Below are 23,109 nucleotides of genomic sequence, written 5' to 3' on the forward strand. Positions count from 1 at the left end.
GGCACAGGATGAAAGTGTTGGCCAATGTTTTTAAAATGGCTGCCAGTAGCAGAAGCTCACTTGAAAGGAAGTGGTGAAGATTCCAAAGCCATTAGAGGAGGTTCAGATGGGTTTTCTCTTCTTCTTCTTCTGATTAGCATTGGCACTGACACAGTCTAAATGTATAGCAACAGTGACCAAAGACCATATTAAGGACATGCCTTTATTTCACAGTCACAACATCTACTGTTGACAGGTGAATCCCATGTCTGCTGCCCTTGCCCTACTTTTTTGAAAGTCTACAGACGACCAGGATTGGAGAGTAACGTTTAGAAAGTAACCAACCCTACGGATAAACAGCATATCCCTAGAGGTCCCAAGGAAGCTACTGAAGTTGCCAAAGAGAGCTACTGTACCAAACATCAAACTCAAACTAAATCCAAATATAATCTAGTGGAAGATAGCTCCAATTCAACATCAAGACAAATTGTAATAAACCAGTCATCTACAAGTCAATGTTTTAAAAGTTTCAAAAGTAGGTTTCAAAATGATCCTTGATGTACTTTCTATCGGAGCGCTGGCTCAATCACATCACAGTCGCCTCCAAACTTCTCCTGCAATTAAAAACCCTTGTGCTCGAGAGACAAAACGCAGCTCAACTGATGTCTTCCATATCATTATGGGATGGCGACAAGCTATCTGTAACGTTCTCCCGTGTTTAAATGGCAGCTTCATTTTTCAATCAGCAAGGATTTTTGTCCCTGTAAAATCAGACATGCAGATCGAATAAGAAACATATCTGCCAATAACCCATTTATTTAACACGACTGAGGAATTTCAACAGCATTCCATCCAACTGTTTGAGTTGGCTTTCACTTAGCCTGTGGCAGAATAAATGGTGACTGAACATGAGAGCGTTGGTTGGTCAAACCCGAATAGGAGTGCTTTACAGAGACCACACAACTGCCAATACATAATGCATGGACGACTGGTCAAAAAAAACACAGTTATATTTAGACATTATATTTAGAATATTTAGACAATATTGTGGAGTTCATTACATAAAGGTAATAATTACCTATGTGTTTGGTTACAGACAATAGAAGTATCCTCTCATGAGAGAACCTGATGATCTTCAGGAGTAACAGATTGGATAGACAGTCTATATATCCTAGACACATCCCAAAAAACTAAACTAGCATTCACCAGGATCATTATATCTCATCACACCAGGATTTTAGATTTCAAGCAAAAAAATGTGGTTTGGCCACCTCCAAAAGTACATCACACCAGAATTGTTTGATTTCAAGCAGAAAATGTGGTTCGGCCACCTCAAAACACAGTGTGCTGAAAGGTGGACTGAGTGTGTGAGCACGCAGAAACTTCGCTGTGCTTTTAGTAAGTGCTGAAGCAGCATGCTCGGCCAGAGGAGAACACCGAGGCGAAACATTGAGAAGCTAAGGGAGATTGAGAGGATGTACAACCTCTCTGTTAATAACCTCTTAAATGTAACTAAAATGTAATCTCAAATGTAATCTACGTAATCCCCAAAAGTAATGATTTATTATGAAACAATAACTAGTAATACTGCATCCTCCAAAAAATAAGGTTAAAATCTCACCTTTCTGGTATTATTTTTAATACAATTCTGAGGTGTATTCAATTTCAAGGACACAAGCTCAAGTACACAGTACAAATATGATAATTAATATGAAAATATGAAATATTTTATATTATGTATTTGATATTCCACAAAACAGTATGACTAAGGCTTAAAATTACTTTTTTTCTAAATATAGTATAATACATTTATAACATTACTAACTATAGGATTTCACCTTCCTTATAACTGTAAAATATATATTTGTACAGTATATTTAGTGTTGGAGAAAACATGCATATTTTCTATTGTTCTCCGTTGATCTGCCCAAATCGCTGTGAATGTCTCAAAGCTCTTTAACTTGGCTTCCTGAACTCGCTAGGAACTCGCCTTTCATCTCATATAAGTCTTGTCCATCTATGACAAACAAAAAAGGCTTTTTGTTTAAAATCTTTGTATTATTTTCTCTCCGGCTGCGTTATGATATAAGGATTCCAGGCTGTGACGTAGGGTTGATGGACAGTCAGAGGAGCGAATGAAATGGTAGGAGGGACATCCCAGCTTCAAGTGGTGTCAGATTTCACATCCTGCTTCACACAGGCAGAAGAGACATACTCCTGTGTGTGTGTGTGTGTGAGAGAGTCCGGGCAAACGCTCAATGCAAACCATTTCCATCTATAGTGTCCACATAAAGATATATAGGCGACAAATGTTGGGTCGGGAACCGGTATCAGAACCACGCAGGTCCCCAAAACGTGATTTTACATCTCAGAGGTTTTAAATATAGTCGTGCATGGCTCAACCCTATCGTCCCCGAGGTTCAGAATCCATGGATACCGGATTAATTAAGCCCCTCCCACATCCACCACCACCACCACACCATGGATCATTTTACAAGTGGCCCTACGATGGAGGAAAACTATTACACAGTATGATGGATGGGATCTGGAAATGAAATCGCGGGAATCTGACCCACTACCCTCTTTATCTGAACGTATTAGAATATAGAGGGGGACGTATGTGGAGAATAGGATATAGAAATGTGACATATAGTACAGTATGGTTAAATATACATACCTTCCTTGAAATATATGTACTTATCAACGACACCAGTTCATTAATTTTAGCCCGTTCTTATTTAGGATTCCTAAATGATTCCCACAATACATTGACAAGTGTGATTTTCAATTGACATTTTCAGCTAATTCATTTGTACAGACTTGCATGACAACATGACAATAATCAAGCTAAAGGACAGTTGATATATGGAGATAGGCTTATGAATATCAATTCCTGGGAAAAAAATGTCATATAAACCTGTAGGTGACACAAAGGGCTTGGGAACAGGCCACGATGGGCCGATCAATGGAACAATGGAATGAGCATGACAGACCTATACACAGGAGCTCAGTCTCTACTAGTATGGGGTATTTCATCTCTACACATATACATGGCATGTATTTGTAGTTATTATGGATCCCCATTAAGACAGTTATACATTTTTTTTATATTTTTATTTTACATTACAATACATTTACAACAGAATTCACAACACATTAAATGTGTGCCCTCAGGCCTTTACTCTACTACCACATATCTACAACACAAAATCCATGTGTACGCGTGTGTGTATAGTGCGTATGTTATCATGTGTTTGTGTTGTTTTTTTAATTTTACCTTTATTTAACTAGGCAAGTCAGTTAAGAACAAATTCTTATTTTCAATGATGGCCTAGGAACAGTGGCAGAACGACAGATTTGTACCTTGTCAGCTTGGGGGATTTGAACTTGCAACCTCCTGGTTACTAGTCCAACGCTCTAACCACTAGGCTACCCTGCATAATAGGGTAATAGAACAGGGTAATACATAATAGAACGCTGGGATAAACGTGCTTTGTATTATACAGGACTTACAGAACTCAGCAACAACAACAAAAAAAGACAGTGGCAGCCAAACTAATCATTGTTACCAAATCAAATCTATTAACTCCGCAGATGAATGAAAACCACCGCTAAATTAAATATATTTACTGTGCTCGTCTCCCTTAGAAAAGCACCAATTCCTTGTTATTGCCGGAGAGCACGGGAGGTCACGGGAAAGTCATTTGTCTCTCTTGAGCTGGAAATTAACTTCAGTGTTGGAGAAAACATGCATATTTCCTATTGTTCTCCATTGATCAAAACGTCTGCCCAAATCGCCGTGAATGTCTCAAAGCTCTTTAACTTGGCTTCCTGAACTCGCTAGGAACTCGCCTTTCATCTCATATAAGTCTTGTCCATCTATGACAAGATGCGTGCTGCAAACAGTAATAGCATCGTGTAAGGTGTGAGTGACCTCAGCAGATTAGCGCTGTACTGTTCATATGACAACATAAAAAAAGGAGCCATTTTCTCAGTCAGTTAGGCTAGAGCATAGTGGTGGGAATATCGACTATGAACCCCACTGACTCATGGGATACCATCTTCAAAATGGTTTACAGAGCCTCTTCTTCCCACAAGACATCGCAAAATCGCCAAGGGCACACTGACCGCAATAAGGAAGGTGGCCTGTTATTACAATGATACTTGTGTTGCCCAGATGTGCCATATCCAATGAATAGTTTCATTTCTATTGCATGCATATCAGTCAAGCACACAAGCTAACTGGCTAACATTGGCCAGCTACGTCCAGACGCAAATGAGAGAACACCTCACTCTGACCATTTTACTCACCCTAGCAGAGCTGGTTAGGCTGGTTGTCATGTTATCCAGAGCGTTAGTGACTGTAACTGTGCTGCTGGCAACAATTTAATTCCGTTTTTTTTTTGACAACGTTTACTGACACCGGCCATATTTCACAGGTGTTGAACATACGTACAATTTGTCAGTTATTCTGCGCCATGGTAGATAGCCAAAGTGAATTTGCCAGCTACGTCTCTCGACAGTTGTCGCAGTGACCTCATAAACATTTTACAGACAAAATTAGAAACATGTAATAAGCCGAAAATGTAACTCTCTTAACCGTATACATAGATGGACGCTTCTCCCTCTCTGTCACGAGTGCCATGGATGCCCTTAGTTTGAAGATGTAATCCTGAGCCTTCCGCGTGTTCTCTTTTCGACTCCATCTGCATATTTGCAATCAAACGCCAGAATTTTCTCCATCTCCTTAGCTATCATACTTTAACTCCATTGATTTCAAAACTCGGTCCTCAAAGAAAGTGGAGAGGAACACTTGTGCAGTTCTACTACGCGATATCTTTCAAAAAAGCCGCATTAGACAGGATTACCTACACATACTGACCAGCTCATATCATAGGCAGAAGCGTGCTACATGACAGACCAATCCGAACTCATCTCCCGGCATGTCCAGCCCACTCATTATCTCAGCCAATCATGGCTAGCTGGAAGGTTGCTCCCTTTTCCATGGCTAAACCAAATAGGTTTATTTAACAATTTTATTCGTATTTACAGATAGCATACACGTTTGTTATTTAGGCACATGAAAGATCACATGTTCCAGAAAGCATTTCTGCTAAACACAATTTGATTTTTAAAAAAAGTTTACATTCAAACGGCTCTCCTGTGAAGTAGTGACGCGTGACATACGCCTACTTTCCTGAAACGAGTCATGTTGCAGCTCGGCTGAAATCTCAAAATAACCCAGAGAATACTTCAGCTTTTTACAGCCAATTAAGTCTTTGTCATAACAAATGTGACATCTCTCACATGGACGTGGTTGAACACAGAGGAAGGAAGTTAAATATGATGCTCGCACAGACAAGAGGAGGTCAACAGTTTTCTCACGGCGAGATAACAAGATGTAAAAATATGTCTGTGTGATTGTTGAGCAAACGGGGCAGAGATCCTCAGAGAGATCAGAGATCAAACAGTAAGACAATCACTTTCTTGTAACGACATAGACTTGACATAAGACGACCACTGTCTAGTCTTGTAACGACAGACAACATGAGACGACCACTGTCTAGTCTTTTGTCACCAAAGCCCCATACATTACCCACCATTACGACCTGTACGCTCTCGTTGGTTGGCCCTCGCTTCATACTCGTCGCCAAACCCACTGGCTACAGGTTATCTACAAGTCTCTGCTAGGTAAAGCTCCGCCTTATCTCAGCTCACTGGTCACCATAGCAGCATCCACTTGTAGCACGCGCTCCAGCAGGTTTATCTCACTGGTCACCCCGAAAGCCATTTCCTCATTTGGTCGTCTTTCCTTCCAGTTCTCTGCTGCCAATGACTGGAACGAACTGCAAAAATCTCTGAAGCTGGAGACTCATATCTCCCTCACTAGCTTTAAGCCCCAGCTGTCAGAGCAGCTCACAGATCACTGCACCTGTACATAGCCCATCTGTAAACAGCCCATCTATCTACCTACCTCATCTCCATACAGTATTTACTTATTTATCTTGCTCCTTTGCACCCCAGTATCTCTACTTGCACATTCATCTTCTGCACATCTACCATTCCAGTGTTTTAATTGCTATATTGTAATTACTTCGCCACCATGGCCTATTTCTTGCCTTAACTCCCTCATCTTACCTCATTTGCACTCACTGTATATAGACTTTCTGTTTTCTTTTGTTCTACTGTATTATTGACTGTCTGTTTTGTTTATTCCTTGTGTAACTCTGTGTTGTTGTATGTGTCGAATTGCTAATGCTTTATCTTGGCCAGGTCGCAACTAGCCTAAACGTTTAAGTCTGGTCAGTAAGGTTCTCCCACGGTGTGAACATTGTTAGGTGATTAAGGATGGGACTATGTAGATATAGCAATGAAATAGAGTGGGAAAGTGTTAACTTCATGATACAGATAGCAATTAGCAGATAGCGATTAGCAGATAGCGTTTAGCAGATAGCGATTAGCAGATAGCGTTTAGCAGATAGCGATTAGCAGATAGCGCTTAGCAGATAGCGTTTAGCAGATAGCGATTAGCAAATAGCGTTTAGCAGATAGCGATTAGCATATAGCGCTTAGCAGATAGCGATTAGCAGATAGCGATTAGCAGATAGCGATTAGCACATAGCGATTTCATAGTAAAACGAAACATACTAATAACTTCATGATACAGATAGCGATTAGCAGATAGCGATTAGCAGATAGCGATTAGCACATAGCGATTTCATACTAAAACGAAACATACTAAACTAGGCCTGTACATGAGCCTACATACAGAGTGTTGAGATTCGTTACTAGAAACGTTACTTCGTTACTTTTCACGGGATGTAACTCCTTCTATTACTCTTTGTAATACTCGGCGACACCAAAATTAAAAAAAAACTTTAAAAAAATGGATCATAAAACCTCAACCTTTTGTCTGTGGCGCTGCTTTCCTGTGCTGCTCTATCACAAGGGTTTAGAATGCCTAATACTCGGCGACACCAAAAACTTAGATCATAAAACCTCAACCGTTTTTATTGGCTGACAGAGGGAGACAGTTTCTCCTCTCGTCTGTGGCGCTGCTTTCCTGTGCTGCTCTATCACAAGGGTTTAGAATGCCTAATACTCGGCGACACCAAAAACTTAGATCATAAAACCTCAACCGTTTTTATTGGCTGACAGAGGGAGACAGTTTCTCCTTTCGTCTGTGGCGCTGCTTTCCTGTGCTAGTCTACAAGTGCTGCTCTATCACAAGGGTTTCGAATGCCTAATATGCTAAATCTCTGTACTAGTCTACAGGTGTTGCTCTATCACAAGGGTTTAGTTTAATATGCTAAATCTCTGTACAGATTTTTTTCCTTTATTTTCATTCAAAATGTTTCTCTCCAGCCACCAGTGTTGGTTAGACATAGAGATGGATAGAGATGGAGACCAGTGTTGGTTAGACATAGAGATGGATAGAGATGGAGACCAGTGTTGGTTAGACATAGAGATGGATAGAGATGGAGACCAGTGTTGGTTAGACATAGAGATGCATAGAGATGGAGACCAGTGTTGGTTAGACATAGAGATGGATAGAGATGGAGACCAGTGTTGGTTAGACATAGAGATGGATAGAGATGGAGACCAGTGTTGGTTAGACATAGAGATGGATAGAGATGGAGACCAGTGTTGGTTAGACATAGAGATGGATAGAGATGGAGACCAGTGTTGGTTAGACATAGAGATGGATAGAGATGGAGACCAGTGTTGGTTAGACATAGAGATGGATAGAGATGGAGACCAGTGTTGGTTAGACATAGAGATGGATAGAGATGGAGACCAGTGTTGGTTAGACATAGAGATGGATAGAGATGGAGACCAGTGTTGGTTAGACATAGAGATGGATAGAGATGGAGACCAGTGTTGGTTAGACATAGAGATGGATAGAGATGGAGACCAGTGTTGGTTAGACATAGAGATGGATAGAGATGGAGACCAGTGTTGGTTAGACATAGAGATGGATAGAGATGGAGACCAGTGTTGGTTAGACATAGAGATGGATAGAGATGGAGACCAGTGTTGGTTAGACATAGAGATGGATAGAGATGGAGACCAGTGTTGGTTAGACATAGAGATAGATAGAGATGGAGACCAGTGTTGGTTAGACATAGAGATGGATAGAGATGGAGACCAGTGTTGGTTAGACATAGAGATGCATAGAGATGGAGACCAGTGTTGGTTAGACATAGAGATGGATAGAGATGGAGACCAGTGTTGGTTAGACCACTGCATAGAGATGGATAGAGGGCACACTTGCCACTAGACGGTGAAGCCCTCTATACATTTCTGTGGACAGCCATCATGACATTTCTCACTAAAGCAATATTATCGTGTCCTCAAACACTGTTATACAACCTTACAGTTGTCCCTTTCCTCACTCGCGCTTGTCTTTTCTTACTATTGCAGACTATGCTGTTGGAAGATTAATTAAGGAACGGCTGTTTTATCTACCTTAGTTGAATGCACTGACTAAGTCTGCTAAATGTCCTAAAATGTAAATCTAGCCGTGCCAAAAGTGTGCTCGCTGTCTATGAGCATCTTTTTACAGAGCGTTCACTACCCATGGTTAGTCTTTGAAACCTTTCAACTTGTCTTAAACAATGCTTTTCTGTCTACTTTCCTGTTCTTTAGAACATTTCAAGGCACATTATAGCATCTTGTGGACAAATGCCCTTTTAAAGTAGCCTTTTACGTGTGTATTTGTGTAGAGTGCTCATCCACGGTATGTGTGTGTGTCTGCTTTCTCTCTGTGTGTGTGTGTGTCTGCTTTCTCTCTGTGTGTGTGTGTGTCTGCTTTCTCTCTGTGTGTGTGTGCGTGCGTGCGTGCGTGCGTGCGCGCGTGTGTGTGCGTGTGTGCGATTGCGTGCGTGTGCGTGTGTGTGTCTGCTTTCTCTCTGTGTGTGTGTGTGCGTGCGTGCGTGCGCGCGTGTGTGTGTGCGTGTGTGCGCGTGCGTGTGTGTGTGTGCGCGTGCGTGTGTGTGTGTGTGTCTGCTTTCTCTCTCTGTGTGTGTGCGTGCATGCGTGCGTGCGTGCGCGCGTGTGTGTGCGTGTGCGTGTGTGTGCGTGCGCGTGCCTTTGCGTGTGTTTGGATCGGGTTGGTTCTGAATTGCCTAGACAAAAGTGCAAATCTCTGCAGCGCTTGCATCATAATTTACTTACCACAGCCATTCATTATTTACAATAAAGGACCTAAAAATGGATTTCCAAGAAACTATTTATTCTGGTACGTTACAAGACTGTCGCAGAGTGTCTGAATACAGAGGAATGTGTCACGGAAGGCCAGAAAACCATCTCTGTCACAATGCCTCCACCTCATCATGCACAACGGAGACAGATGTCAAGAGTACAAAAGCACAACAAAATGGCAAAGGGTTTTCTTAATCAACCATAGCTGAAAATGCATACATTCATTGTCAATCATAAAGCCTGGTGTAACCTAATGTGGCTAATATCCGGCAGGGTAGCCTGGTGGTTAGAGAGTTGGGCCAGTAACCGAAAGGTTGCTAGTTCGAATCCCCGAGCTGACAAGGTACAAATCTGTCGTTCTGCCCCCCCGGAAACAAAGCCGTTAACCCACTGTTCCTAAGGACGTCATTGTAAATAAGAATTTGTTCTGAGCTGACTTGCCTCGTTAAATACAAAAAATATGTGAGCCAATACCTGCCATGAATATGAATGGACTTCCGTCAAAACAACCTCCAATTGACCTTAAAAACATGTCTCACACATGTTAGTTATAAATACATGTAATATTTATGTCAGGTGTCACGTAATGCTAATGTTGACCTTTCGCATGGTTCCCTCAAGTGTTGCCAAGTCCTAAAGCAATACTGCGTCTTAGTTATTTTACAGCTCATGTATATACATGCTTAAATGACTGTATATCCACTACATTCATGCATATCAAGGGACACTGTTAAGACACACGAAGCTGACCAAACACAATCTGACAGGAACACACAGAAGGTCATGGATCGATACCCATTGTACCTTCAGAAGTCGAGTCATTTCCTGTTCCTGTCTAAAGCATTTTTGTCCTTGAGGTATAATAGTTATTAGAGAGAACAAAATGACTGGCCATGTTAGGATTCCTTCCTGTTTGCCTCAGCAGTACACATAAGGTCAGTGTTTCCTTCTTTCAGTGCTAAAATATATATTTCCACTTATCCAGAGGGAGCTCGCTCAGAAGGATTCATTTTCTGAGCTCGGCTCACCATTGTGTGGCCTTAAGAGATTCTTGTGGAAAGGAGATAATTGTTGTCTTTGGCGGTACTCTCACAAGCTGTAGGTCTCAAACCTGAAATACAAACACACAGCACTCTGTTGAGAAAACAAAAAAACTCCCAATGCTAATTGGGCTCCCAGCAGGGGAAACAGGAAATGGCTCTAATTTACAAGACGGTTTCAGTGCCACGAGAAGATGAAGGAGAGATTGAATGGGACGACCAGTACGGTGAGAAAAGTGATTGTAGAAATAGAAACGGATTGTGAATCCTTATGCTTTTCTATGTTAATCTTTGGATCTGTTCTAGGGATGTCCAAATAACAGTACCCTAGAGGACTGATATGTAGTGGGGTTTTCCAGTGTACTTCTGGAGCATCATCCTGTAATACTGTATCAACAAGCCACTGCATGTAAATGTTAGCCTTTTGGAAATAGATAAAAATACATATATATATATATATCGGGGTTTTTTTCACTGAGAAATTATGTTTGCGCAGACAAATCTGCTTTTCATGTCGACTGTGCCTCAGCGCTACTCCTTAGCAACGTCAAAACACTCCATCGTCTGATGCGGTCTCGTGACACGATGACAATCATTGTTTCAAACGCAGACCAACTAATGCGTAAATGAGTCCACGTCAAATCACTGTAAACATATTGCCCAAACACAATCATCTAATTTGTCACAGCCCTCAACAACGCCACACATTCCATTGCATCACGACATCAGTTTCTCCGGTTGTCTCGGAGCCCCTGCACAACCTTGAGTACCAATATATTCCCACATCCAGGTCACAGCTATTTCCTTTTCTTGCATTACGTAACAACTGTCAAGATCCTTATATATATAGACAAACAAAGTTTAAATGGATTACATAAACATTCTGGAGCAGACAAGGAAAAAAAAGGGAGCAGAGAAGCGAGAGGAGGGAATGCTACAACGAGATGTCAAGGCGAGCGTGTAAGTGACGGCTGGGGCTTTTGCCACAGCTCGGTGTAATGGTCTATCTAAGTGACTGAGGAGGGCCTTATCTTGTCTGTGGGGTGGCTAATTGGCTAGCGTGGACGCTCGGCAACAGATCTCGCATTCCCAACATGTGGCTAGCCTCCTAGACGATTCATCACCTGGAGGAGGACAAGAAAGAGGAGGAGGAAGGTGGAGAGAAGCTGAGTTTGGATATAGAATGTACTCTTTGGGGGTTAATGTAAGATATTCCAATTTGGGCTCGTTCAGTTTGAGTCTGCTAGTAAAGGTCATGTTGACAACTTCATGTTCTTTTTCAGTTGACTTGACAAGAGTTGGACGGCATAGGTGTAGTAATTCATGTTCTGTAGTGCCTATAGGGTTTTCAAAATAGTCAAGTAACTAGGATATGCTATTAAATCTAATCCTACTCTAACCCCTGACACCTAAGAAACACGGCATGTACATTAGCATTTTATGGTGGTCGTAGCAATGCTCTGTTCGATAACTAGATAACTAAAGTACGCCCTGTTTCGTCTATTCCATATCGCTATGCATGGTCGATTATTACAGGCATATCCAATTCAATATGGCAGGTACAGTTTTGGGACCTAGCAACATCCCAGCCATGTCTTCGTAAGAGTGGTGGTATACAGACAAACGTAGTAAAACTAAGGCAATTTGTGGCCATAATGTAGCCTCTCAGTAATTAACACTGTCTTTGTGGCCTTGAAACGGCAAAGAAACATCAGTCTCACACCCTCCATTTCCGACGCTTAAAGAAATCCAATTAAATTAGCCTGGGCGCCTCCGTACATGCACATGGATTTGTTTGGTTTTCGATTGTTCCGCTCTCTCTCTCTCCTCCTCACTCTCTCTCCTCCTCTTTTCACACTCTGAATCAGCAGGTCCCTTCGGGTAAACAAGGCAGAGTGATTTTGGATTTGCATATCCCCCCGAATAAATTATTTTGCATTTGCGCGATAAGCGGCGCTGATGCCGGTCGTTTTCCCCCCGCATTCATGCATGCTGCCATGCGTTAACCCTGATCAGGAGGGACCGGTGAGAGAGTGAGAAAACTGCTACTCAGAATTCCTGTTTTTCCGAGGGTAGAAAAACATGTGCCAGGCCCCTAGTGGGCCCTGGGCTGCCGACTGAGCGGATGGTTAATTCAGAGCTGATAATGATGCAGGCTCAGGCGCGCCACCAAGGACAAGAACGGCAGCTGAGAGAGAGAGAGGAGAGAAAAAGGAGAGCAAGGAAAGAAAGGAAAGCGAGAGAGAGAAAGGGAGAATAAAAATATGATAGGTGCGAGAGGAAGGATGGAATGGTGAGAGAGAGGAAGGGTAGTAAAGTGAGAGAGGAAGGGTGGTAAAGGTGAGAGAGGAAGGGAGCAGGAGAAGACCTTAGAGAGGATAATATGGTGGAAGGAAATTAAAGAGGTGAGGAAGGAGGATAGGAGGATAGGCAGAAGAGGAGAGAAGGGGTGGATGAGAGGTACTGGAGAGAAGAAGAGGAGTGGATGAGAGGCACTGGAGAGAAGAAGAGAGGAGGAGAGGAGGAGAGGCACTGGAGAGAAGAGGAGAGGAGGAGAGCTACTGGAGAGGAGAGGAGGAGAGGAGGAGAGGCACAGGAGAGAGGAGGAGAGGAGGAGAGGTACTGGAGAGAAGAAGAGGAGAGGAGGAGAGGAGGAGAGCTACTGGAGAGGAGAGGAGGAGAGGAGGAGAGGCACAGGAGAGAGGAGGAGAGGAGGAGAGCTACTGGAGAGGAGAGGAGGAGAGCTACTGGAGAGGAGAGGAGGAGAGGAGGAGTGGATGAGAGGTACTGGAGAGAAGAAGAGGAGTGGAGGAGAGGTACTGGAGAGAGGAGGAGAGGAGGAGAGGTACTGGAGAGGAGAAGAGGAGAGGTACTGGAGAGAAAAAGAGGAGAGGAGGAGAGGAGGAGAGGTACTGGAGAGGAGAGGAGGATAGGTACTGGAGAGGAGAGGAGAGGAGGAGACGTACTGGAGAGAAGAAGAGGAGAGGAGGAGAGGTACTGGAGAGGAGAGGAGGAGAGGTACTGGAGAGAAGAAGAGGAGAGGAGGAGAGGTACTGGAGAGGAGAGGAAGAGAGGTACTGGAGAGAAGAAGAGGAGAGGAGGAGAGCTACTGGAGAACTGCCAAGAGTCCTCCACGGTCGAGTAGCCGGGCTGAGTAAAGCCCAGAGGAGTGCGGTCCAGAGGTTTAGGTTAAGAGGGACGCATGACGAGCCATGAACATGTAGAATAATCTACAGAACTGCTCATTGTAACCGTGTACCATGCATGTTCAATTAAGAGACCAGAAACAAAGTCTGTCCATTATGGTCATGTGAACCTTTTTGCCCATTTCAGCTGACTGGATTCCCCCCCCCCCCTCTTGCCTCCCTTTCACCTAGTTCCTGAGGAGATTTGGACTGGTGGTATTTTGGCTGTGAAGAGGAAAACGGATAGAGGGCACCGGCATGAATATTCCAAATGACTAATGTTGCACAGGCTTATTTTTGACATATCTGGTTTCTGTAGGGAAATAAAACACTTTTAATGCAGGGGGACCATCTGTTATCTGTTGCTGGTGTTTCAGAGCACAGGCGCATGGTGTGTACTTATTCACACACACGCGCACACACGCACACACACACGCACACGCACACGCACACACACACACACACACAAACACACACACACACACACACACACGCAGGCTCCAACTCTTATACAAATTGCATGCTCCTTTTTAATTCAGTGTGGTTGTCAGATATGCTGTAAATCTCACTGGATCACCTTGAAAACACAACATGGCTAGCCTTCATTTTCAGCAGCTCTAGGAAAAAACTGCATTCTGGGTTGTGATTTAGTTATGAGTTATGAACCGAGTAGCTACTGCAGGCATTGTAGTAAACATTGCATTCTTGTGTCCATACAATGGGTTTTTTTTATATACAAAATACGCATTGTACCAAACTCCAATGTCACAAGCAGACAATCTACAAATTAGAAATAACACTGTATCCTTTAGTGTGTTGAACCCAATAGAACACGCGGTTGAACCCAACAGAACACGCTGTTGAACCCAATAGAACACGCTGTTGGACCCAATAGAACACGCGGTTGAACCCAATAGAACACGCGGTTGAGCCCAATAGAACACGCTGTTGGACCCAATAGAACACGCTGTTGAACCCAATAGAACACGCTGTTGGACCCAATAGAACACGCTGTTGGACCCAATAGAACACGCTGTTGGACCCAACAGAACACACTGTTGGACCCAATAGAACAAACTGTTGGACCCAACAGAACACACTGTTGGACCCAATAGAACAAACTGTTGGACCCAATAGAACACACTGTTGGACCCAACAGAACACACTGTTGGACCCAATAGAACAAACTGTTGGACCCAATAGAACAAGCTGTTGGACCCAATAGAACACGCTGTTGGACCCAATAGAACACGCTGTTGGACCCAATAGAACACGCTGTTGGACCCAACAGAACACACTGTTGGACCCAATAGAACAAGCTGTTGGACCCAATAGAACAAGCTGTTGGACCCAATAGAACACGCTGTTGGACCCAATAGAACACGCTGTTGGACCCAACAGAACACACTGTTGGACCCAATAGAACAAACTGTTGGACCCAATAGAACAAGCTGTTGGACCCAATAGAACACGCTGTTGGACCCAATAGAACACGCTGTTGGACCCAATAGAACACGCTGTTGGACCCAACAGAACACACTGTTGGACCCAATAGAACAAACTGTTGGACCCAATAGAACAAGCTGTTGGACCCAATAGAACAAGCTGTTGGACCCAATAGAACACGCTGTTGGACCCAACAGAACACACTGTTGGACCCAATAGAACAAACTGTTGGACCCAACAGAACACACTGTTGGACCCAATAGAACAAACTGTTGGACCCAATAGAACAAGCTGTTGGACCCAATAGAACACGCGGTTGAGCCCAATAGAACACGCTGTTGGACCCAATAGAACACGCTGTTGAACCCAATAGAACACGCTGTTGGACCCAATAGAACACGCTGTTGGACCCAATAGAACACGCTGTTGGACCCAACAGAACACACTGTTGGACCCAATAGAACAAACTGTTGGACCCAACAGAACACACTGTTGGACCCAATAGAACAAACTGTTGGACCCAATAGAACACACTGTTGGACCCAACAGAACACACTGTTGGACCCAATAGAACAAACTGTTGGACCCAATAGAACAAGCTGTTGGACCCAATAGAACACGCTGTTGGACCCAATAGAACACGCTGTTGGACCCAATAGAACACGCTGTTGGACCCAACAGAACACACTGTTGGACCCAATAGAACAAGCTGTTGGACCCAATAGAACAAGCTGTTGGACCCAATAGAACACGCTGTTGGACCCAATAGAACACGCTGTTGGACCCAACAGAACACACTGTTGGACCCAATAGAACAAACTGTTGGACCCAATAGAACAAGCTGTTGGACCCAATAGAACACGCTGTTGGACCCAATAGAACACGCTGTTGGACCCAATAGAACACGCTGTTGGACCCAACAGAACACACTGTTGGACCCAATAGAACAAACTGTTGGACCCAATAGAACAAGCTGTTGGACCCAATAGAACACGCTGTTGGACCCAACAGAACACACTGTTGGACCCAATAGAACAAACTGTTGGACCCAATAGAACAAGCTGTTGGACCCAATAGAACACACTGTTGGACCCAATAGAACAAACTGTTGGACCCAATAGAACAAGCTGTTGAACCCAATAGAACACGCTGTTGGACCCAATAGAACAAGCTGTTGGACCCAATAGAACACTGTTCAACCAAATAGAACACTCTGTTGGACCCAATAGAACACGCTGTTCAACCAAATAGAATACACTGTTGGACCCAATAGAACACGCTGTTGGACCCAATAGAACACGCTGTTCAACCAAATAGAACACACTGTTGGACCCAATAGAACACACTGTTGGACCCGATAGAACACACTGTTCAACACAATAGAACACGCTGTTCGACCCAATAGAACATGCTGTTCAACCAAATAGAACACACTGTTGGACCCAATAGAACACGCTGTTGGACCCAATAGAACACGCTGTTGGACCAAATAGAACACGCTGTTGGACCCAATAGAACACGCTGTTGGACCCAATAGAACACACTGTTCAACCAAATAGAACACACTGTTGGACTCAATAGAACACGCTGTTGGACATAATAGAACACACTGTTGGACCCAATAGAACACGCTGTTGGACTCAATAGAACACACTATTGTACCCAATAGAACACGCTGTTGGACTCAATAGAACACGCTGTTGGACTCAATAGAACACGCTGTTGGACTCAATAGAACACACTGTTGGACGCAATAGAACACACTGTTGGACATAATAGAACACACTGTTGGACCCAACAGAACACACTGTTGGACCCAATAGAACAAACTGTTGGACCCAATAGAACAAGCTGTTGGACCCAATAGAACACGCTGTTGGACCCAATAGAACACGCTGTTGGACCCAATAGAACACGCTGTTGGACCCAACAGAACACACTGTTGGACCCAATAGAACAAACTGTTGGACCCAATAGAACAAGCTGTTGGACCCAATAGAACACGCTGTTGGACCCAACAGAACACACTGTTGGACCCAATAGAACAAACTGTTGGACCCAATAGAACAAGCTGTTGGACCCAATAGAACACACTGTTGGACCCAATAGAACAAACTGTTGGACCCAATAGAACAAGCTGTTGAACCCAATAGAACACGCTGTTGGACCCAATAGAACAAGCTGTTGGACCCAATAGAACACTGTTCAACCAAATAGAACACTCTGTTGGACCCAATAGAACACGCTGTTCAACCAAATAGAATACACTGTTGGACCCAATAGAACACGCTGTTGGACCCAATAGAACACGCTGTTCAACCAAATAGAACACACTGTTGGACCCAATAGAACACACTGTTGGACCCAATAGAACACACTGTTCAACACAATAGAACACGCTGTTCGACCCAATAGAACATGCTGTTCAACCAAATAGAACACACTGTTGGACCCAATAGAACACGCTGTTGGACCCAATAGAACACGCTGTTGGACCAAATAGAACACGCTGTTGGACCCAATAGAACACGCTGTTGGACCCAATAGAACACACTGTTCAACCAAATAGAACACACTGTTGGACTCAATAGAACACGCTGTTGGACATAATAGAACACACTGTTGGACCCAATAGAACACGCTGTTGGACTCAATAGAACACACTATTGTACCCAATAGAACACGCTGTTGGACTCAATAGAACACGCTGTTGGACTCAATAGAACACGCTGTTGGACTCAATAGAACACACTGTTGGACTCAATAGAACACACTGTTGGACATAATAGAACACACTGTTGGACCCAATAGAACACGCTGTTGGACTCAATAGAACACACTGTTGGACTCAATAGAACACACTGTTGGACTCAATAGAACACACTAATGTACCAAATAGAACATGCTGTTGGACCCAATAGAACACACTGTTGGACTCAATAGAACACACTGTTGGACATAATAGAACACACTGTTGGACCCAATAGAACACGCTGTTGGACTCAATAGAACACACTATTGTACCCAATAGAACACGCTGTTGGACTCAATAGAACACACTGTTGGACTCAATAGAACACACTAATGTACCAAATAGAACATGCTGTTGGACCCAATAGAACACACTAATGTACCAAATAGAACACGCTGTTGGACTCAATAGAACACACTAATGTACCAAATAGAACATGCTGTTGGACCCAATAGAACACACTGTTGGACTCAATAGAACACGCTGTTCAACCAAATAGAACACACTGTTGGACTCAATAGAACACACAGTTGGACTCAATAGAACACACTGTTGGACCCAATAGAACACGCTGTTGGACTCAATAGAACACACTATTGTACCCAATAGAACACGCTGTTGGACTCAATAGAACACGCTGTTGGACTCAATAGAACACACTATTGTACCCAATAGAACACGCTGTTGGACTCAATAGAACACACTATTGTACCCAATAGAACACGCTGTTGGACTCAATAGAACACACTGTTGGACATAATAGAACACACTAATGTACCAAATAGAACACACTGTTGGACCCAATAGAACACACTGTTGGACTCAATAGAACACACTATTGTACCCAATAGAACACGCTGTTGGACTCAATAGAACACACTGTTGGACATAATAGAACACACTAATGTACCAAATAGAACATGCTGTTGGACCCAATAGAACACACTGTTGGACTCAATAGAACACACTATTGTACCCAATAGAACACACTGTTGGACATAATAGAACACACTGTTGAACCCAATAGAACACGCTGCTGGACCCAATAGAACATGCTGTTGGACCCAATAGAACGCGCTGTTGGACCCAATAGAACACGCTGTTGGACCCAATAGAATATGCTGTTGGACCCAATAGAACACGCTGTTGGACCCAATAGAATACGCTGTTCAACCAAATAGAACACACTGTTGGACCCAATAGAACACGCTGTTGGACTACTGTAGGGTAACTGACTATATCTACTGTAGGGTAACTGACTGTGTACTGTAGGGTAACTGACTGTGTACTGTAGGGTAACTGACTATCTACTGTAGGGTAACTGACTATCTACTGTAGGGTAACTGACTATCTACTGTAGGGTAACTGACTATATCTACTGTAGGGTAACTGACTATATCTACTGTAGGATAACTGACTATCTACTGTAGGATAACTGACTATATCTACTGTAGGGTAACTGACTATCTACTGTAGGGTAACTGACTATCTACTGTAGGATAACTGACTATATCTACTGTAGGGTAACTGACTATCTACTGTAGGGTAACTGACTATATCTACTGTAGGGTAACTGACTATCTACTGTAGGGTAACTGACTATCTACTGTAGGATAACTGACTATCTACTGTAGGGTAACTGACTATCTACTGTAGGGTAACTGACTATATCTACTGTAGGGTAACTGACTATCTACTGTAGGGTAACTGACTATATCTACTGTAGGGTAACTGACTGTGTACTGTAGGGTAACTGACTATCTACTGTAGGGTAACTGACTATCTACTGTAGGGTAACTGACTATCTACTGCAGGGTAACTGACTATATCTACTGCAGGGTAACTGACTATATCTACTGTAGGATAACTGACTATCTACTGTAGGGTAACTGACTATATCTACTGTAGGGTAACTGACTATCTACTGTAGGGTAACTGACTATATCTACTGCAGGGTAACTGACTATATCTACTGTAGGGTAACTGACTGTGTACTGTAGGGTGACTGACTGTAGGGTAACTGACTATCTACTGCAGGGTAACTGACTGTGTACTGTAGGGTAACTGACTGTGTACTGTAGGGTAACTGACTGTGTACTGTAGGGTAACTGACTGTGTACTGTAGGGTAACTGACTATCTACTGTAGGGTAACTGACTATCTACTGTAGGGTAACTGACTATATCTACTGTAGGGTAACTGACTATATCTACTGTAGGGTAACTGACTATCTACTGCAGGGTAACTGACTATATCTACTGTAGGGTAACTGACTATCTACTGTAGGGTAACTGACTATCTACTGTAGGGTAACTGACTATCTACTGCAGGGTAACTGACTATATCTACTGTAGGGTAACTGACTATCTACTGTAGGGTAACTGACTATATCTACTGTAGGGTAACTGACTATCTACTGCAGGGTAACTGACTATATCTACTGTAGGGTAACTGACTATCTACTGTAGGGTAACTGACTATATCTACTGTAGGGTAACTGACTATCTACTGTAGGGTAACTGACTATCTACTGTAGGATAACTGACTATATCTACTGTAGGGTAACTGACTATATCTACTGCAGGGTAACTGACTATATCTACTGTAGGGTAACTGACTATCTACTGTAGGGTAACTGACTATCTACTGTAGGGTAACTGACTATATCTACTGCAGGGTAACTGACTATATCTACTGTAGGGTAACTGACTATCTACTGTAGGGTAACTGACTATATCTACTGCAGGGTAACTGACTATCTACTGTAGGGTAACTGACTATATCTACTGCAGGGTAACTGACTGTGTACTGTAGGGTAACTGACTGTGTACTGTAGGGTAACTGACTATCTACTGTAGGGTAACTGACTATCTACTGTAGGGTAACTGACTATCTACTGTAGGGTAACTGACTATATCTACTGCAGGGTAACTGACTATCTACTGTAGGATAACTGACTATATCTACTGTAGGGTAACTGACTATTTCTACTGTAGGGTAACTGACTATCTACTGTAGGATAACTGACTATATCTACTGTAGGGTAACTGACTATCTACTGTAGGATAACTGACTATATCTACTGCAGGGTAACTGACTATATCTACTGTAGGGTAACTGACTATCTACTGTAGGGTAACTGACTATATCTACTGTAGGGTAACTGACTATCTACTGTAGGGTAACTGACTATCTACTGTAGGGTAACTGACTATATCTACTGTAGGGTAACTGACTATATCTACTGTAGGGTAACTGACTATATCTACTGTAGGGTAACTGACTGTGTACTGTAGGATAACTGACTATATCTACTGTAGGGTAACTGACTGTGTACTGTAGGATAACTGACTATATCTACTGTAGGGTAACTGACTGTGTACTGTAGGATAACTGACTATCTACTGTAGGATAACTGACTATATCTACTGTAGGGTAACTGACTATCTACTGTAGGGTAACTGACTATCTACTGTAGGGTAACTGACTATATCTACTGCAGGGTAACTGACTGTGTACTGTAGGGTAACTGACTGTGTACTGTAGGGTAACTGACTATATCTACTGCAGGGTAACTGACTATATCTACTGCAGGGTAACTGACTGTGTACTGTAGGGTAAGTGACTATCTACTGCAGGGTAACTGACTATATCTACTGTAGGGTAACTGACTATATCTACTGCAGGGTAACTGACTGTGTACTGTAGGGTAACTGACTATATCTACTGCAGGGTAACTGACTATATCTACTGCAGGGTAACTGACTGTGTACTGTAGGGTAACTGACTATATCTACTGCAGGGTAACTGACTATATCTACTGCAGGGTAACTGACTATATCTACTGCAGGGTAACTGACTGTGTACTGTAGGGTAACTGACTATATCTACTGCAGGGTAACTGACTATATCTACTGCAGGGTAACTGACTATATCTACTGCAGGGTAACTGACTGTGTACTGTAGGGTAACTGACTGTGTACTGTAGGGTAACTGACTATCTACTGTAGGGTAACTGACTATTTCTACTGTAGGGTAACTGACTATCTACTGTAGGATAACTGACTATATCTACTGCAGGGTAACTGACTGTGTACTGTAGGGTAACTGACTGTGTACTGTAGGGTAACTGACTATCTACTGTAGGGTAACTGACTGTGTACTGTAGGGTAACTGACTGTGTACTGTAGGGTAACTGACTGTGTACTGTAGGGTAACTGACTATCTACTGTAGGGTAACTGACTGTGTACTGTAGGGTAACTGACTATCTACTGTAGGGTAACTGACTGTGTACTGTAGGGTAACTGACTGTGTACTGTAGGGTAACTGACTATCTACTGTAGGGTAACTGACTGTGTACTGTACGGTAACTGACTGTGTACTGTAGGGTAAGTGACTGTGTACTGTAGGGTAACTGACTGTGTACTGTAGGGTAACTGACTATATCCACTGTAGGGTAACTGACTATCTACTGTAGGGTAACTGACTATCTACTGTAGGGTGACTGACTGTGTACTGTAGGGTAAATGACTGTGTACTGTAGGGTAACTGACTGTGTACTGTAGGGTAACTGACTGTGTACTGTAGGGTAACTGACTATCTATTGCAGAGAACTAGCCAGAGGACCATCTTATACTGTATTTCCAGGTCTATGTGTGCTGTAGAGAACTAGCCAGAGGACCATCTTATACTGTATTTCCAGGTCTATGTGTGCTGTAGAGAACTAGCCAGAGGACCATCTTATACTGTATTTCCAGGTCTATGTGTGCTGTAGAGAACTAGCCAGAGGACCATCTTATACTGTATTTCCAGGTCTATGTGTGCTGTAGAGAACTAGCCAGAGGACCATCTTATACTGTATTTCCAGGTCTATGTGTGCTGTAGAGAACTAGCCAGAGGACCATCTTATACTGTATTTCCAGGTCTATGTGTGCTGTAGAGAACTAGCCAGAGGACCATCTTATACTGTATTTCCAGGTCTATGTGTGCTGTAGAGAACTAGCCAGAGGACCATCTTATACTGTATTTCCAGGTCTATGTGTGCTGTAGAGAACTAGCCAGAGGACCATCTTATACTGTATTTCCATGTCTATGTGTGCTGTAGAGAACTAGCCAGAGGACCATCTTATACTGTATTTCCATGCTTTTTGCGCCAACACCAAATGGTCAATGTGCACAGTACAAGATTTGAGCAACAGACAGACAGACAGAGAAAGATAGATGGAAGGAGAGAGACAGACAGACAGTCAGACAGACGGCAAAAGACAGATAGACAGACAGAGGAAGACAGACAGACAGACAGACAGGCAGACAGACAGACAGAGAAAGACAGACAGAAGGACGGAGAAAGACAGACAGACAGGCAGACAGAGGAAGACAGACAGACGGCAAAAGACAGACAGACAGACAGACAGACAGACAGACAGACAGACAGACAGACAGACAGAGAAAGACAGACAGAAGGACGGAGAAAGACAGACAGACAGACAGACAGACAGACAGA

The 23,109-nt window shown here is 43.0% G+C and overlaps 1 protein-coding gene across 2 annotated transcripts in view; it reads right to left on the reverse strand.

Annotated features, from left to right (window-relative positions):
* LOC110500776 (glucosidase 2 subunit beta) overlaps positions 1-23,109 on the reverse strand; it is a 274,702-nt gene that overhangs the window by 154,809 nt on the left and 96,784 nt on the right. The window contains exon 11 of one of the 2 annotated variants that reach the window (XM_090214914.1): positions 8,975-10,294. The exons of the other annotated variant lie outside the window; for it this stretch is intronic. Coding sequence (XP_090071040.1) covers positions 10,224-10,294 — 71 coding nt within the window. The 3' untranslated portion in view covers positions 8,975-10,223. Of the gene's footprint in view, positions 1-8,974; positions 10,295-23,109 lie in introns of those variants that run through there. 2 annotated transcript variants of the gene reach the window in all.

Source organism: Oncorhynchus mykiss, chromosome 21, assembly GCF_057628025.1.
Source record: "Oncorhynchus mykiss isolate SJ-2025 chromosome 21, ASM5762802v1, whole genome shotgun sequence".
In the NCBI taxonomy this organism is placed as follows: Eukaryota; Metazoa; Chordata; class Actinopteri; order Salmoniformes; family Salmonidae; genus Oncorhynchus; species Oncorhynchus mykiss.